A 17,472-nucleotide genomic window follows, 5' to 3' on the forward strand; every position below is an offset into this window, starting at 1 on the left:
TGGGAGCGCCCCGTTTCCTTAGCGTGCAGCTGCAGTTTGAGGCTCACGGTTCAGTTGCATCATCCAGGTTGTCAACACCAGGACAGGATAAATGTACTTAATGTAAACAATAATAGCTAGATTGGAGCTTTTACTTTTCCGCCTTCTCTCCTTTTTCTTGTGGCAGCTGATGTGTATGCTGAAGTGATACAGACTTTCTGTGCTGAGGCTGTTTGGCTAAATGTTGGTTACAACGTCTCTTCCAGTTAGATTAGATGAGACACAACTGACTTCTGTTGAGTTTGGAGGAAGCTGTAACTTTTTCTTTTGGAAAAACACTCTGTTCCTGCACTAGGAGTTAGAGCAGATAAGCAAAGCTACTCTTCGCTGTGTTTGTACTCTAGAGACATCAATACCCTCTTTGAATTTGCCTGTAGTCTTTAACTTCCTCTCACCTTTTGTATGTGTTTTCTTTGTTAAAGAAGGTTTAGAGAGCTCACAGCTAAATCTCTCTTCTCTTCTGCCTGTCAAGTGTACTACTTGCTAGTTAAGTCTTAGAGATGTTGGGAAAGCTCTGGTGCAGGAGTTCCCCAGCCACATCTGTAGTAATAAAGCTCGTGCATCACTGCATGGCTCTTGACTTCCAGCTTGCTGTGCTGCAAGGCTCTGTTTTGTATTTCAGGACAGCATCAACTTTCCTCTGTAACAATATCCTTTCATCTCCTGGTTCACATGCTCCACTGCATTCTGGGGTGGCCCAATACAAAGAGTACCTTATTATGTTTGTGTATGTGTGATTCTGTTTTTTCCACACCATTGACCTAGTGCCATCCATGTCCTTGGTTATGCAATGGCTACAGGCTGGTTAATGCTGTCCTGGCCAGCACCCCTGCTCTGTTTCCTTCCTTGCACAGAGCTCACGTCCCTCTGAGTCACCTGCCTGGGGAATGTGACCCTTCCCATTCTCAGGTGTAACTACAGTTGTGTCTGTGCGCCCTGGCTTTTGTTTCTGCCCTAACTTGCAGAGATGCTGTCTTCCTTTAGTCTGTGCACCTCCTCTATTGAGTTATTTGATTGTTTTTATTTTTTTGGTTCTCTCCCCTTCCCCTCCATTGTTCTCTTGATGGCAGTTGGGCTTTGCTGATCTAAATCTGGCGGAATTTGCGGGCTCCGGATCCACTGTTCGTTGCTGCTTGCTGGAAGGATACGATACTAAGAACACGCGACAGGACAACTCCATCCTAAAGGTATGGCAACTGGTACTGCCACAGTGGAAATCCTACTATTGAATTCAAAAAGATCACAACCAGAGTGCAGTGCTGGGCCTGAAAGAAGATCCTGCTATGTATGAGGATGGGGTTTTGCTTTTATGCTGCTAGTCTGACTCAGCAAGCTTGTCATTATCAGAGTCGCCCTTTGATACGCTGGCATCCATTTGGCCAAGTGATGAGCCTCGATAGCATTCTTTGTCATCAAAAAGAAGCATGAACAGGGGGAAAAAGATAAAGTGCATTGTCAGGGTTGCCAGCCTGCTGTCCTGCTGAGCCACTGCGACCTGGAGGTATTGATGCCAGCCCTTTGGGGAGGGAGGGAGTACCTTGCTAAATTCCTGAAGCTGATCTTTTGAGAGGAAGGAGGTCTCGCTAAGCTTTACAGCTAGCCCTTGGCCTCCTCCTGAAGCAAGGAGCTCCCAGCAGTGTGGCTAATGACGTGCTCTGTTCCCTCTCTCCAGGTCACGATCGGGATGTCCCTGCTCTCAGGGGACCCCTGCTTCAAAACGTGAGTTTGAGTACTTCTCTTCTTCTGGGGAGACCAGAACACCATGTACTTTTCCAGTTTTCTGTGGGAAACTAAAATTGCTGGGGAGAGGACAAAGGTGTCCTTGAGATTAGGAAATACGGGGGAGAGCTTGAAACTGGTGGTCTAGATTGTTGAATCAGCTAGAACAACCCGACTGTATTCTTGGTTGATTTGTCCTCTGCTCTGCTTTCCCAGCTATAAAAAGGAAGAATCTGCTATAGGGTAAGGGAATCCTGAATTTCAAAGCCAGTGATAACATCTGAGTGTGGGGAGATGTGAAGGGTGACCTGCAAAAGCTTCGTGTGTGTGTGTGTGTGTGTGTGTGTGTCAGTTTTCATTGCTGCTCTGTGAGGTGATATGAGGGTGAAGCATTTTTCAGACTTCCCTTTTAAACTTAAACTGGATTTCTGGATACCTTGGACTGGGGATTACCTTGTTTGGGGTTTTTTTCCCCCTTTTTTCCCTGGGGAAGAAACAGGCTTGGTTGCACAGTGTTTTTTTTTTTTTCCTTAATGTTGGTTAAGTTTTGGAAGCTAATGAGTCGATAACGAACTTTGTGCATGAGGGATATGGTTTCTCATAGCTCTGGGGATGGTTTCGGTGACCTCTGAGAAGGGAAAGGTCAGTGAAGAAAACAGTCTTGGAAGTGAACATATTTTAGCACATACCATGCAAGATAAATATGTTGAGTCGAAACAGCAACAAAATACTGCAAAGCTGAAACATCTTAGTTTCCCCGTTCTTCTACGGGGACCTAGGTTCAGAATTTATATTGATTAGTAGAGAAACTCTCACCATGTATTTTTTTTTTGAAGTCCATTGCGATAAGAAAGAATAAATACAGTGAAGCTGTGACACAGTTCTTTTTTTTTAACAATTGTTGGGGCATCAGTTATCAAATATACCAGTAACATGGGCCTTTATACTGCAGTGTAAGGTACAAGGCTCTGCAATCCAGGCCAGCCTGCAGTAGTGTGCTGTAAGGCATGTGGCTATACACAGCAGGACTGCTGTATGCAACTTGATTGTTCTGTGTTGACTCCAACAGTGTGAGTGAAGAAGGCTTTACCTTAAGGTCATCTCTCTTAGCAGCAATATTCTGGGCTATAAGGTCTAATTTTAGGAGCTAGCTTGAAGTGCATAAATTAGCTTGCATTGTTATGAAGTGCCGCATGCCTCGTGATGTAATTTTTATTTTGTGAATGCCTTTTCACAGAGTAGCAGAGACACTTTCAAGCCATAAGTGCAGTACTGTCTGATTCTGGAAAAAAAAAATCGCTTTGGGAGGAAAATTTGAGCATCTTAAACCACTTTCTAATAGTGACAGATGTTTTAAGTCTAAGTTACCAGGATTAGTTTCAGTGATGAATTGAAATAATGTCTGACAGTAACATCTGACAAAAGTACCTGCTGCTTTTTCGCTGTGGAAGCAAACCCCCACCGTTTTGCCTGAAAATGGTACAGAATGGAATATAAATATCAATTTAATGGAAGTAGGGTCAGTCCGAGAGTCAAACCTCCTTATTTTCTTAAAGGATTTTTGCAGTCATCCCATTTCTTTTCTTTATATGGTGATGATGTGCAAATGTCTAAAAATGGAAGCTTTGCATGTAGAATAGTCCTTGATCAGGAGAGCTTCTGAGAAATGACACTCATTAGAGGATTAGGCAAGAATTAAAGTGTGCTGGGAAATCACTCCTGAATGTGCTTGCTGAACACTTGCTTTCTGCAGCAGGGACAGAGCTGCTCCTGGGTGTCGTACAGAGGGGAGCGCAGGCTGCTTGCCTGACCTGGCAGCTGCTGCAGGAACAGCTTGCTTGATTAAGGCAGTAAGGGCCTTGTTAACCTGTGAAACAGAGTCCCTGGAGTACCTGGCTGCGTGTAAATCACTGATAATGTGATTAGGGAGGAGGTTTTTGGGTTGTTATTGTTTGTTTCCTTCTGGTTTAGTATTTTCTGTTTGTTTGTTTTCCCATGGGGAAGGAATGCTGTGGGTTTCCTGAAACCTTTATAGCGTTCTGGCTGCCATAAGAAATGTCTTTTCTCCCCAAACACTGGGAAGATCCTCTCATGTAGCATCTACCCTCATTGGCCTCAGAGTTCCAAGTGAGACAAACAAAAGTTTTTCTTTCTCACTCCTCACTTAAAAAGCATAGTATAATCCATTGGTTCCAGTTCAGACTTCAGGCTATAAGGAAGTCAGGGCTGCAACAGGAATATTAACCTTGCCATGCTGCACATGCCATGGCTTCTACCCAAAAGCACTTCTGGAGGAAGGGAGGGGGCTCCAGGCACTTGCAGTTCTATCCTGGAGCCAGCATTTACAAAGGGATGTTGGGAGCACAGAGAATAACCAGAAAAATAACTTTGACAGCTGTAAAAATACTTTAGTCTCGCTGAAAATAAGTTTAATCATCAAATAAAAAAAAATAGAAAGGTTATTTAAGCATTGCAAAGGTGCTCTCGTAGGGGGATGGGGGATAAAAGGCTTCATTCTGACCTGAGCCAGAAAGATGTAACAGAAGGGTGCTGGAATTTAGAGCTGGACAAAAGCAAACTGGTTCCTGTTTGTGAGGCTGACTGGCTGCTGGAACACATGCTGGGAGAAAAGGGCAGCTCTGGATAGTTTCCTGGAGGATAGTGAGGTTGTCCTGTGTAAATGATTGAGTGCTCCCTTTTTGCCTCGATTTACATCAGAAACTTGCTTTTCTTTGTGATCAGCAGTTTGTAAAATGCTGCATCTGCAGTCCAGATGCATTATGAGATGGGGAAGACCTAAATGTTGTATATAGCAAAGGGGTGGGGTGGAGGAGAGGGGAGGAAGCAGCAAATGTTATACTGTGCTGCTGGTTAGAGAGGGCTGCCAGCTTCCCTCCTTCCTTGCAAGGATGGGGGCAGGCTGGGGGGATCCTCTTGGCTCAGTGAGAGTCCCCAGCGATGGGACGATCCCCAGTTCCTGCCTCACAGTTTGTAACATTTCTCTTCTGATTACAGGCCGCCTTCCACTGCCAAATCCATCACCATACCAGGGCAGGACTCTACCCTGCAGCTTACCTGCAAGGGTGAGGGAACCACAAGCAGCAACAGCAGTTCAGCCACAATTGGTTCTCTGCGTCAGACCAAGCCAAGAGCAACCATTCTCAGCTCGGGTAGGAATGCCCATCCTGGAGCCATGCAATGCTGAGCTGTGCTTGGACGCTCTCTCTTCTTTTTCTCAGCAATTGCAAGCAGAGAAATTCTTTAATATTTCATGATTTCTCAAACCCATTTTCATTGCTCTCAACTCATTTAAGAACATTAAGAAAAACAAAACTCTCAGTAAGTGGGACTGAGAAGCAGCATCCATCTTTGCCACGTGCATACCTCTGTTTGTGGAGATAAAGCAATTTGTTCTTTTTCCTGAGGGTTTAATAATTAATGTATTGCGTTCATCTCTGCCTTCCATTGTGTTCAATGACACTTATCACTGTTCTCCACTCAGCTGTTCTTCTAGAAAAGCTTTGAAGGTTTTAGAGGTTGGTTTGAGATCTAATGGCCTTGATCCAGCTGCTGATGCAGAGTTCTTTGGCTTCTGTACGAGCCCATTTTCAAGGACACTGCATTTTCCCGTTGCCTTTTTTCTTCCCAGCGTACTCTAAATGTGCAGGCAGGCACTGCACCAAAATAGCTCTCTAGTCACATAACCTCAGTGACAGCACAGTGCACAAGTGCTGTTCTTAAAAAGCTTGCCAACACGTTACAGTTGCACGCTTTCAGATAAACTTGTTGCAAGAGAGGCAAGCCGGAGCAATGGCAAGGAAATAGAGGTTATCCTGAAATTTCTGTATCGAGTTCAGATAGGGTTTAAATGGCGTGGGCTCGTGGATAATAGCAGGAGAAAAGCCACAACAGGAGAAGCACTCAAGTAGAAATTGTAATACTTTACTGATGGTGGCCATTTGATGCTTTCATGCTGTTAGCTATCTATAGTTAAAAGCATTAGCCTCCAGATGCTGTCCTAGATCTTTCAAGGCCAAGGTTAATTCCAGCACTGGATGCTGGAATTAATGATGAGCTTGACAGAGGAGATCATTGTCATCCCTAGTTCCAAGGTGCTTGTAAGCTCTTTGCTAGCCAGTACAACAAGCCTCTTCCAACAGACTTTCACTTTCCTTAGTCTGGTGTCCCAGGATCAGCATCTAGTCTAAGGCAGCAGGCAATGTACTGATGTGGCTGTGGTGTAACCGGAGTGCCTTGTTTCTCGGCAGGTGTCCCAGAAGAACCAGATCAGAATCTGTCCAGCCCGGAGGAGGTCTTCCACTCAGGGCACTCGCGGAACTCCAGCTATGCCAGCCAGCAGTCCAAGATCTCTGGTAACTATTGATCCACATGGTTGTGCCATCACTGGCTCCATCCTTTTCTTTGTTGTAGAAAGCTCTTGTGAGAGTGACTTGCAGCCTTATCTCTTATCCAGCTCTGTAATTTCAAAGCTACTTGTTTAGCCTATATAGATGAGTTCATAGATGTATGTATAAACCTCAGTATACGAGAGCAGAAGCTGCCCTGTGTGTTAACTCTGCTGCCAGGAAAGAGGGAAGATGTGGTTTGTAATCATGCTGTATTTGCAGGTTACAGCACGGAACACTCCCGTTCTTCTAGTATGTCTGACTTGACCCATCGCCGCAATACCTCCACCAGCAGCAGCGCGTCCGGGGGGCTGAGTATGACAGTGGAATGCCCTGAGGGAGAGCGGGACCACAAACTAGAGAAGCCTCCTCGCCCCCCCAGACCAGCTCTTCTGCTGGACAGACCTTCCCGGTAGGTAACAGTGGTGCAAAGCCCCTTCTCTGGGAAGGTGAGATGGAATCTACTCTTTGGACTTCAGGCAGCAGTAGGTTGGAATTAGCCACTGGGAGAAGGGCTATTCCTAAAAGAAGCGAGAGTATTTCAAAGTCCGTCATTAAAGGCTTTTTCCCTTGATTTTTCCCTTGATTTTCTTTCCACAGGAGGAAAAAGGATTCAGTGGAGAGTCACCCAACCCGAGTGGATGACACCAGGATCGATGCAGATGATATAGTGGAGAAGATAATGCAGAGTCAGGACTTCACAGATGTCAGCAATACTGAAGGTGAGAGGATGAGTCTCAGAGGGGAAGTCTTGGCTGTTTCCTTAGCAAAGCTGCCAACCTCGTACAAAGGTACAAGACAGATTTGGTTTGCCACAGACTCCCCCCCTTTGACAGTAATTTCCTTTCAGTGCTTGCTAGGTGTTTCTATGGTAGGTAGACTGTGGATTTGAGAGCTGTGCATCAGTTTGCAAACAGTGCTTGCCACTGTTCTTCTACAGACCACAGCTGTGGTTAAACAGTAGCTTTAAATGTAAGAGTGAGAGGGGAAAAATTACTGTTTTTTTTCTTAGCTTAATGTTGTGCTTGATTTGTACACGAGGCTCCCTTTTAAAGCAGGAAGAGCTCTTGGGGTCCTATTGCTATGGGAACATCAGATAGCGTGCATATGGATTCACAGAAATGCACTTGTTCCTGTGCTGAACATCCTGTAATGCAGCTGGGAGAGGAGCACCTGGCAACCACCAGTAGTTCTGTACTTTGATGTCCTACTTCCTTTTCTGTCTGCAGACAGTAACCTGCGGTTGTTTGTGAGCAGAGATGGAACAACTACACTGAGTGGTATTCAGCTGGGAAACAGGTAGGTTTTCTGACAGGCTTGCAGACAGTGAGGCTCCAGTGAGATTAGTTAGCTCTGGGTACGCAGAAAACCTTCACCTTTGCAACAGAAGAGATTTCTAAACATCATGTGCTACATGGTGGCTTTATTCCCATGTTCACACCCCTGGGATCTCTCTGGTGACAGTCTAAAGCTGCACTGGAGTGTGAATGCAGTTCTCAGTGGAAATTCAGAGGGATAATTTGATCCTAGTTTTTAGATCCAAGAACAGAAGTAAGTGAGGAGTGAAAGGACACAGTGGTAAAGGTTGGTTCCTGTTTATTCCTGCACCCGCCGGGAGCTTTGCCTCCTGCTGGACTGCAGCAGAACTGCAGCTGTCCCTTTTCCCTACCCCTCTGTCTGGATTGCGGGCTTGTGCTCTCAATAAAGACTTCTGGAGAGTAAAACTTTATCTTGCCACAATAGCCCTTAACACAGTGTATTGACTAGTTGTGCTTTTTTAGTTTTATAGCACCTTTTGTAGTAAGAAAAACAATAATGGCAAACACAAAGGTGTGTCAAGTTGGTGGCAAAACTGGGAGCAGAGTCAGGAATGCTTGCTCCTTGTACAGCATACTCCTCCCAAGCCCTTTCCCTCTGTCCTCTAAAAGGGTTTGTTTCACCCAGCTCTTTCAAGTGCTCTAGTGTCAGTTTGCTATATAGCTGTATGTTTTGTGTTCTGCGAGTTGCCTTCTCACCAGATCAACTAGTTATTGTTAGTATTTAGTGTGAGGTTAGAGGGCAGTGTTCATGAGTGGAAAGCTCTGAATGTAAACTTGTTTGCATTAAGTAACAGGAAAATAACCTGGCTTTCTCATCTTCTCTGTCTCCTCAGGGTCTCATCTGGAGTTTACGAGCCAGTGGTGATTGAAACCCACTAAATGTGAAGAACAGGGTAGAGCTGCTGGAAACGGGCCCCCTACCCAGTCCGCTGCCACATGGATGCCAACCTTTACCTCTCTTCATGCAGCATTCCAGAAGGGATTTCTCCATGCCCCTCCCTATATGTTTGCACTGCAGAACTACTCCGAGACCACTCCAGATCATGCACTTTCCCTGTGTTGGCAGTACCCTCCTTCACTGCTCAGTTCTTCCAGTGCCTGCCCTCCCCCTGTTTCTGAACAGACATGAAGTGTCTGCTGGACTTATCCTTAGTCCTAGAGGATGTTGCTCTTCTGCATCCCTCACTATACCCATCCATTTGCAACCGGGGATTTCTCAGCTTGTCTCCCCAAAACATTGGGTTATGCCACTGTGAACTCTTCAAACCACTTGAGGTGGGGAACCATTCTAACCAAACCAAGAGCTGCTTGTTGATGACATGGTGAAATGGTTACTTGCAGGATGCTTTATTCCATTGACTGCAAGGGAACATCACCTTCCAAGGCAACAATTTTATTGAACAAGGTATGCAGCGGTGTATGCTTCACCTTCCTACACTCAAAACCCCAAAAATCTTTTTCTCATAGGAAATATCTCCCAAAAGTGCATTTCAGAAAATAACCACAATCCAGATGGGAGTTGATAAATGATTAAATGCTAGTGCTTGTTATACCACTAACTGTGTTACAACCCCTTCCACTGCTGGGCATGGAAGGGCAGTGTTCATCTATTAGCATTAGCAGGAGCACTTTAGAGGTTCCAGATTTTACTTGGAGGAGGCTTGTCTCTGCTATTCCAGGAGAATAATCCATGTTTGCTGGACTGATTCAGAAAATAGTCACTGTTTGATCTTGGAATACAATGCCTCCTTTTTGGCTTAGGAAGGGAATTGCCCTTCTTGGACTGTGAAAAGATTCTCATTATCTGATGGCTATCCCCTGGGCCAGAGTGGGATGCAGTTGTCTGTAGTGGTCTCTCTGGTTTGGTGGTTAACAATTGCCTCTCTTGGCTTGGACCAGTAAGGAAATTGGTGCTGGTTGGCCTTTCTTGACCTGTCAGTAGGGATCTATGCCTGAGCTGGTCCTTTCTGGGACTAGAGAGAAGCTCTGCCTGTAGGGCAAGATAAATCCACTGTCTTTGCCTTCAAAGGTAGAAAGGATGTTTTCTGCTGCTCTCACTACAGCAGCCGTTCTTACACGCTCCATGGCGAGTGAACTTTTCAGACAAGGCTTCAAACTTTTCTGGTTGATCTTTCAATTGCTCTTCTTTGGGTTTTTCTGCAGTTGTTTGACACTTCAGCTGCCTCTTTTCCTTGCAGTGAGCAGCAGAGATGTCAGTCCCTTTCAGCTCTCACTTACGGTTTCTCCTGGCAGCTGAATTGCAGATGCGGATCTATACAGGCTCCAGCCATGGGCTGTCAGCAGGCTGTGCTTACAGCCTTTCCTGAACGGAGACTCACGGCCTGTAAGCTATTTCTGTGTAGTATCCTTTCCTCTTTTGCCAGTGTACTGTAGTAGCACTCAGCAGCCGTGCACTTTGAGTAATGGCACAAGCACACTCCTGGCATGGTTGGAACATGCCCTCCTCTGACACACGTGTGCATACACACTCTCACAGGCACACACTTATCTCATTCAGCAAGGGAAGACTTGTAACTGATCACGTTGTTCAAATTCTTAGTTATTGTAAAGCCTTTTTTAAAGGACAAAAGAAAAAGAGGATTAGTCGTGGTCTCTGTGGCCAGAATGCATGCAGATGAGCTACTGGAAAAGGGAATTTGGCAGAATGGGAGATGAGGAATGAAAGGGCCTTGATATTTTTTGCCCTGCTAGCTAAGGATGGCTGTATAGGGAAGGTGCTAGGCTGCGTGGCAAAGCTGTACAGCTGCTTACTGTGTTTTGATTCTCTCCTCAAGTCAAGAGGCTTCTTTCTGTATTTGGAAAGACCACGTGTAAGATATAGGTCTTTTTCACCCCATTCCCTTCAAAGGGAATTAAATTTGGATTATGGTTACAAGGGGTACAGAGAACGCTTAAGTTTGGTTTAATGTAGGGAAAAGATATTAGATCTTTTGATTCTGTCTGAGACAAAAGCTCTTTCATGCTTTCTGGTGTTTCAACTGTGATCTCAGTCTGGTAGGTTTGGCACTCGCTTGCAGGCTGGTGAGCTTCCTGCTTGCTCTGGGTGAGAGGTGCCCTGTTCCAGGGCTTCTGCGTGTGTGCAGGAAGGGGAGAGCTGACTGCTTTTCTTCTTTCCTGGGGCTCTGCCAGAAAGCTGGGTCTCGCCTGGCTCTGCTCAGGTCAGTGCAAGGGCAGAAGTATACAAACAGCATCGTGTGTTCTTGCCTAGCCTGCAGGTAGCAGTGGGAGCTGACCATCCAGCTGCTCCCAACACAGCACCTGCTGGAAATCAGGTCCAGGGCGCTGTTGGTGTTGCAACAGCAACAACCAGGACTTGAAAGAGGCAAAAATAAGTCAGGAAAGGGGCCAAACCCAGCTCAGTTCTCCTGCTTTGCTTCTATTCACATGGAAAACAATGATAGTTACTGTCAGAGCAATTGCAAACCAAGGGTTTTCTTCTGGGCTCCAATTGGCAAGAGTCTGCTTCCCCGAGACACCAGCAGCTAGGCATGCTGTGAAATCCTCTGTAGGACAGAGGAGGGATATCTTTCCAGCAAAGCAAGAAGATCATCAGCTGAGCCATACAGAAAGCTTCCCAGGCTGGCAGAGTTGTAACCTGCTCCATCGTGTAGTTGTGGCCAACCTGGGAGCGTCTCTGGCTCCTCTTCTAGCAGCTTGGCACATCACTGCTTGCATTTTGGAGAACTGTGTCTCATGGGGTATATCTTTCTTGTTCTGCATTGTTATTGACTGCACATGTCCTGGTCTGTACGTAGCTTTTTAGCTCTCCTCCCCTCATTTTGAGCAAGAAGGCAGCCCTTGTCATTGAGCCTAATGCAGCACGGCTGGGGCTGGAGTGTCCAGGACGGAGCTGTGCAAAGGAGGAAGGAGCAGCCTGCTTCTATCTCCAGACCCCACCTGAGGCCGTTCCTCTGCCCCCTGGCTGGCAGCAGATGCACCAGGTGCTGGTGTGGAAGCAGGGTCCTGCTGTCTCTTGGGAAGCTGCATCTTGCACTCACTTTCTCCTTGTTGGCATTGCTGCCATCTGTTCCTTGTTGGACTTTGAGCATTTAAGAAGTGAATCAGTATCCAGACCCAAACCGCTGGCAAGTTTCCTTTAGGGTTTTTTTTTTTTTTTTGTCTTGAAGTTCATTAATTTCTTTTATAAACCCAGCAGGCTGGTGCGTTTTCTTTTTTTTCTTTTTTTTGATTGCATTATTGTTTCATTGATATTTTATTCCTGGGGGACCAGCAGAGGACGTTCTTCCCCATGTTGTTTCCCATCTCAGGGGATTCAGAGGTGATTTAGACAAGTAAAAGGACCTTATTGGCAACACCCTGCATCCCCTGTGTCCCTGGCCCTGGTGAGCGGAGCTGGCTCTCTGCTCCAGGCTGAGGGCCAGGCAAAACGTGTGGGCTGTGCTCTCTGCTCCTGGACCTCTGGTGGAAGCCTCTTGGCAAAGGCTTGGGAAATTTAGTGTTTTGTTGTTTTTTTTTTTTTTAACTGACTTTTAAAAACCAGTTTGAACTGAGTACATGTCCAGAAGGATAGGCTTGGTCATGAATTGGTGAAGGAAATGAGTATCGTTTGGAAATCGTGATTGAAAAAAGGGGGAGAAGGATGTTGCTCCTCTGTTTTTTGGGGTTTCTTTTGTTTGTTTTTGAAATGGTTGGCACTTTAATTGGGGGGGGGGTTCGTGCTGTCCTTGAAGTGATGGGCAGCAAGTTTGTGATCTGTTTTTTTTCCCCCCTTATTGCCACATCGCTTTGCCCCCTGCAGAAAGTTAAAGCCCATTTTTAATGTTTGCTTCAGTTTTTAGAGGGTTCTGAACTGGGCTGAGACCCGAAGAAACGTCTTTCATTCAAATCTTGATAGGAGGGGTTGACTTTTTTTTAATTTATTTTGTTGTTGCTGTTTTTCTTTTTAAAACTGGTAGCTGTGCAGCTGGACTCTGCACATGCTGTTGTGAACCTCTGGGAAAACCTCACTCCAGGTACGCTAGAGCACCTAGGTGAAAGAAACCCCCTCCTGGAGAGGGGCCATCCTGCCCTCCCCTCGCTCCCCTGCTCGCTGCCTTACCCGGGGGCTGCAAACTCACCCCCAGCCCTGCCCACACCCCTCCTAGGTTCTAGCTGAGTTAATGCCCTGGTGACTTAGCCCTGTGGACAAGGCTGGTCCCCAGAGGTGAGTTACAGCAAACACTGCCTGGTAGCAAGTGTTTGTGCTGAAAAACCACTTCCTGGCTGTGGGGGGTGCATGTAGACAACCCCCCCCCCCCCCCCCCCCGCCTTCCCCCCCAGTCGCTGTGTCATCCATCAGCCCACCGCATCACCATGCTGAAAACCTGGGAGAGAAAAGGAACGTGGGTGAAGCTTGGAGCTCGAGGTGTGGCTGAGCCTTTTCACTTGCCTCAACCATAAGGGTTAATGGTAGAGCCCGTATTTTTGTGGGGGGAGGGAGGGGAAGGGGAGATCCTGTTTTATTTTCGTGAGAGTTAGTTGAGCTTGGTGATCTTCGGATGAGGCGCGCACTTGATTTATATCAGATTCTATAGAGAGATCGCTGATATTTTTGGAAAGGGAATGGCTCTATGCAAACTTCCAAAATTGCTTGAAAGATAGTTTTAACATTTTTTTTACTTTGAAATCTAAAGATAAATCTCTAACTTTTTTCTTAAAGCAGAAGTGCGTTTAGAAAGAGAAGCTACTTCCACTGCTCTATTTTGATGATGATTCTTGGAAAGTTTGGGCTGGCGGGAATGACTATTTTTCACCATTTTTATCTCGCTCCTCTAGTTTTTCGTTTCATTTTCTAACGGAATGCTGTGCCGTCTTTGATTCAACAGATCGTGTTTGTATTTTCTGTATCTGGTTCCTAACGTAGAGAAATAACAAATATATGAGGAAATCAATATAATGTCAAATGTTGTTACGGTTTGGGGGAAAATAAAGGTTTTTTTGGTACTTCACACTGATACTTCTGGTTTTGTTGTGGTTTTTTTCTTGTTCTAAATGTATCTTTTTGTTCAGAAATGTTGGCTGGGAGGTGCAGGGCTCCCAGAATTTGCCCATTTTCTCCACAATGGCCTGCTGCCATCCTGCCGCCCCAGGACCCCCCAGCACTACAGCTCCCGTCATGCTCCGGGCGGGCCGTGCTTCCCACAATGCCTCGCGCTCCTCCGGCCGCCCCCCTCTGATGGACGCTCTTCCGGTATAGGAGAGCACGTGACAAGCGCTCTGTACGCTGATTGGCGGATCGCTCCCGGAAGGGCGGGGCGAACGGAGGGGCCGGGGGTGCCCGTCGCCATGGTGAGTGGGGCTGGGGCCTGCAGTGCCTTCCCTTCTCTTGTCGTCGTGGGCTACGGCAGCGCGTTCTTTCAGCCCGGAGCAGGACAGCCGGCGTCGGTCCCGCTGCTCCCACGCAGCCCTGACGCTCTCTCTCTTTGCAGGCCACGGCGACGGACCGGGCGGTGGGGTTCGGCCTGGTGGCCTTCAGCCTCGTTCTCTTCGTGTACTACACGCTGTGGATCATCGTGCTGGTACGGGGCTCGCGCTGATTCTTAGGTCCCGGTAACTTCACGCCTCCAGATCTTGTATAGGTGCTGAAGGAGCGCACTGTGCTGGCGCCCTGCTGCGAAATGCTGGGGCAAAGCTTTCTGATATTGGTGGCACAGTACTCACCCTCTGGGTGTGCCGACCTGGCCCGGGCTCGGTGGGCTTGGCTTTACTCCCAGTGCTCCAGCCCCGCCTGAGGCCAGTGGGAGCTGTCAGTGGGAGCCAAGCCTGGCCCCTCGATGCTGGCAGGGCCTTATGCACATCTCCAGAAATGCTTCTCACTGAGGCTGGAGCCCAGCAGGGAGGAGCAGGGTTCAGGTAACACCGAGCTCTGGAAAAGCATTGAGTCTGGCAGTGTGACTGCTCCTTAGGACGCAGCAGCTGGGGTCATTAGCAGTGTTCTTCACAGAAATAAATGTCTCCTTGTCAGCTTTCCAGGCGCCAGCTCAGCCTTGGACTCACATCTGAACTCCTGGCAGTTTCCTTTCTGAGGGTCTTGGATTCCTCTCCTAGGTGTGCTCACAGCTGTGGGATAGGTGTTCGTGCAGTGAAGGAATCATTACACTGCACTCTAGCATCCCAAGTGTTCTGCTGTTCTCAGCAAAGGAGCCATGACAGGATCAGTGTGAGGCAGAGCCAGCGTCAGCCTTTCCCTTTGAGAAGGCAGAAGGTCAGGGGTCGGTGTGCCCAACACCACACAGCCAAGCCCACCCTATACCCCAGCGCTGCAGGGTCATGACTGGGCTCCTGTGCTCTTCTCATCACCCAGCTGGGTGCTGGAGTCCTCCACTTTCCAGTCATTCTCTGCAGCTGTGGTGCTGCTGTGCAAGGCTTCACCACATGCAGGTTCAGACACTCTTTTATTAGCAATCCCCTCGAGCCCCATGTTTCCGATCGGCTTTTGAAACCCCAGGGCTGCACGTGTTGGTGACTTGCTGTCGTGTTGTGGCCACCTGCTAATGCCCTGCTCTGTTTCTGCAGCCCTTCATCGACAGTGACCACAGCATCCACCAGTACTTCTTGCCCAGGGAGTATGCAGTTATCATCCCGGTGGTGGCTGGGCTGCTGCTGCTGCTATTTATAGGTGAGCATTATTTTCGTTGTTCTAATTAGAGGGTTCTAAATTAGGAAGAGAGAAGAGACACTTGTGATGTGCTGCTTGTGGTTCCTGCAGTGGCTTAATTTGGCTCGGGCCCCCATAGTGTGCATTTGTGTGCACACATGTAACTTCAGTTCTTTGTTCCTCCGGGCATTAGAATTGTTTCTTGTGCTCTGCTGAGGTTCCATTACTCACTGTGTTTTAAAGGTGCCTTCCACTTGAAATTTTTGGATTGAGTCTGTTCTCTCTCTCTCTTGCGGTAGGTGTTTTTATAATGGTTGTGATGTGGAAGAGCAAAAAGCCTGCCCGGAAATCAGACTGAAGGCCCAGCTGAGAGATGGAGAGAGGGCTCTCCCACCCTGCAGCGCCCAGGCCGGGAGGAGCCAGCCTGCAGCACCAAGCAGCCGCCTCCTCCAGAGCACTCTCGGAGCAGCAGTGGCACCAGGCTGGCTGCTCTCTCTCCCACATTCCTTCCTGGAAAGACTCAGACTTGCATAGTTTACATCTTAATGACCAAAGGGAAGCAAAACTGACCTACAGGACTTAGCAGAAGAGGGACCAGAGCTCCAGCTAGGACGGATCTGCTCCCCAGCTGAGGCTGCGTGCAGCAGCTGTGCTTTGGCTGTGCTGGGCTGGAAGCTGTCAGGGTCCAGCAGCTCTAATTGCGGAGTGAGAGTTGAGTTCTGGCCCCCGCCAGGTGCTCGGCCTCTGGGTAATCTTTCCCCTCTGCTCTTGCTGCGTACAGTAGTTTATTCCTTCTGGGATTTTTTTTTTAACTGGAATTGCTAATGATGGTGCTGGGAGCTCTCATATTTCTGAAGAGGGCCCTGTGATCTGTGCTTACAGAGCACATGCTGCACCCACGTCTGTCCCCTCCTACAGTTAGTCAGCTGAGGACACAGCATGCCTGGGGTGGCAGAGGAAGCGTTTGGCTCCAGCATCACTGAATGCAGTTCTCCCCCCAGCTGTCAGCTGCAGGCTGGGCTCCTGCCTGTACTGGGCCGGCACTGAGCTCCTGGTGGCTGTAGCAAGCTGGATTTATCCTCAATAAAGGTCTGTGAAGTCTCCTCCTATGTCAAGTGCAGGGGTGTGGTTCCGGCCTCATTCCCCAGCCAGCCCTCTCCCCTGCTGTTCTGCTTGCACTGTGGGTGTGAGCTCAGCTGATGTAACCTAGGGGTGGCTGCAGGCAAGGGCAAACATGGGGGGAGCGAGGGGGGAAGGCTGGAAGTCTTTGGTGCCTGGGGTGCCCTGTGTCTGTTTGCACCAGGGTTCGCAATCACCTGTCCCCAGTCCATCCATCTGCTCTGCCTGCCTCTCTCACTGGCCTCTGTTGTGCTGAAGAGCCTCAGCTTCTAGGTTCGGTCCAGCGCCCTGGCCCAATTCCTGCAGCAGCAGCTGGGCAGAGCTTTATTGCCAGGGGAAACGCAGGACAGCACGTGCTGCCTGCCCAGGGGTGGCACAGAGCAGAGCGCTGCCCCCGAGCCCCATCTGTGCGTCTGGCTCTTGCTGTGGGACGAGCAGGGGCTGCTGTGCTGCAAAGGGCAGCACCCCTAAAAATATCCCCGCTGGTGTCACGGGAGGCGGACGTGCTCCTGCTGAAGGTCATGGCACTGCGTGTCCCCGTGCGGTGCTGTCACTGCTGCGTTCTGTGCCTTGGTTCCTTCTCGCCACCTCTCAGGACACAGCGTTGTGCCCACCACCCCAGGCAGGTTTCAGGGTGCTGCCGTGGGATGCAGACCCGGGCCACGTGTGTGGGTCCCTGCACCCTGCTTGCTGTGCCAATGTCACTGCCTCTTCCATTGCTGCCGAAGCCTTCTGGGGACAAGAACCGGTCCAAAGTTCATTTCTACGATTTCCTTTTTGTGGTCAGGGGAAAACCCCAGGAACAGCTGGAGGCAGCGGGAGGGAGGGAGGGAGGCAGCGCTGCATGACGTGTCCTGCAGCTTCTCTGCAGGTGACAGAAGGCCAGCGGGCAGCACCGCAGGGCAGGAGGCCCCGGTCCCAAAATGGTACCTGGGCCTTCAACACGGCACTGAGCTCAGCAGCACTCGGGTCAGTGGGGCATGGAAGTGAGGTGGGGACGTGGGGTTGGCTGCAAAGGGCCCAGGGGTGGGGGGGAAGGTGCAGAAGGGGGGGAGAGAAATGGAGGCGGTGGGAGGTGGGGTCGGTACCGGGGCGCACAGAGCAGGTGCTGGGTGTGTCGGTACCAGAAAACGTGGCCCGGGTGTTCGGGAGGAGGCGACGGGCGGCACGGGTTGAGACGCGGGCTCGGCAGCGCTGCGCGCAGTACCGCTGCCGGTGCCGGTGCCGCTGTCGGGGCGCTGCGCGGGGCGGT

The 17,472-nt window shown here is 48.8% G+C and overlaps 2 protein-coding genes across 2 annotated transcripts in view; both read left to right on the forward strand.

Annotated features, from left to right (window-relative positions):
* The window catches only part of FAM102A (family with sequence similarity 102 member A), a 35,661-nt gene extending 22,203 nt beyond the window's left edge, over positions 1–13,458 (forward strand). Inside the window, exons 5-12 of the mRNA XM_021414197.1 lie at positions 1,110–1,226; positions 1,712–1,758; positions 4,774–4,928; positions 6,027–6,131; positions 6,387–6,576; positions 6,765–6,886; positions 7,394–7,463; positions 8,317–13,458. Of these exons, the coding sequence (XP_021269872.1) occupies positions 1,110–1,226; positions 1,712–1,758; positions 4,774–4,928; positions 6,027–6,131; positions 6,387–6,576; positions 6,765–6,886; positions 7,394–7,463; positions 8,317–8,362 (852 nt within the window). The 3' untranslated portion in view covers positions 8,363–13,458. The remainder of the gene's footprint in view (positions 1–1,109; positions 1,227–1,711; positions 1,759–4,773; positions 4,929–6,026; positions 6,132–6,386; positions 6,577–6,764; positions 6,887–7,393; positions 7,464–8,316) is intronic.
* On the forward strand, positions 13,470–16,210 carry DPM2 (dolichyl-phosphate mannosyltransferase subunit 2, regulatory). Its single transcript, XM_021414201.1, has 4 exons — positions 13,470–13,792; positions 13,933–14,022; positions 15,020–15,122; positions 15,401–16,210. The coding sequence occupies exons 1-4, from the start codon at positions 13,496–13,498 to the stop codon at positions 15,457–15,459; spliced, it is 549 nt and encodes a 182-aa protein (XP_021269876.1). The 5' UTR covers positions 13,470–13,495; the 3' UTR covers positions 15,460–16,210.

The sequence above is a fragment of the Numida meleagris genome, chromosome 16 (assembly GCF_002078875.1).
Source record: "Numida meleagris isolate 19003 breed g44 Domestic line chromosome 16, NumMel1.0, whole genome shotgun sequence".
Lineage (NCBI taxonomy): Eukaryota > Metazoa > Chordata > Aves > Galliformes > Numididae > Numida > Numida meleagris.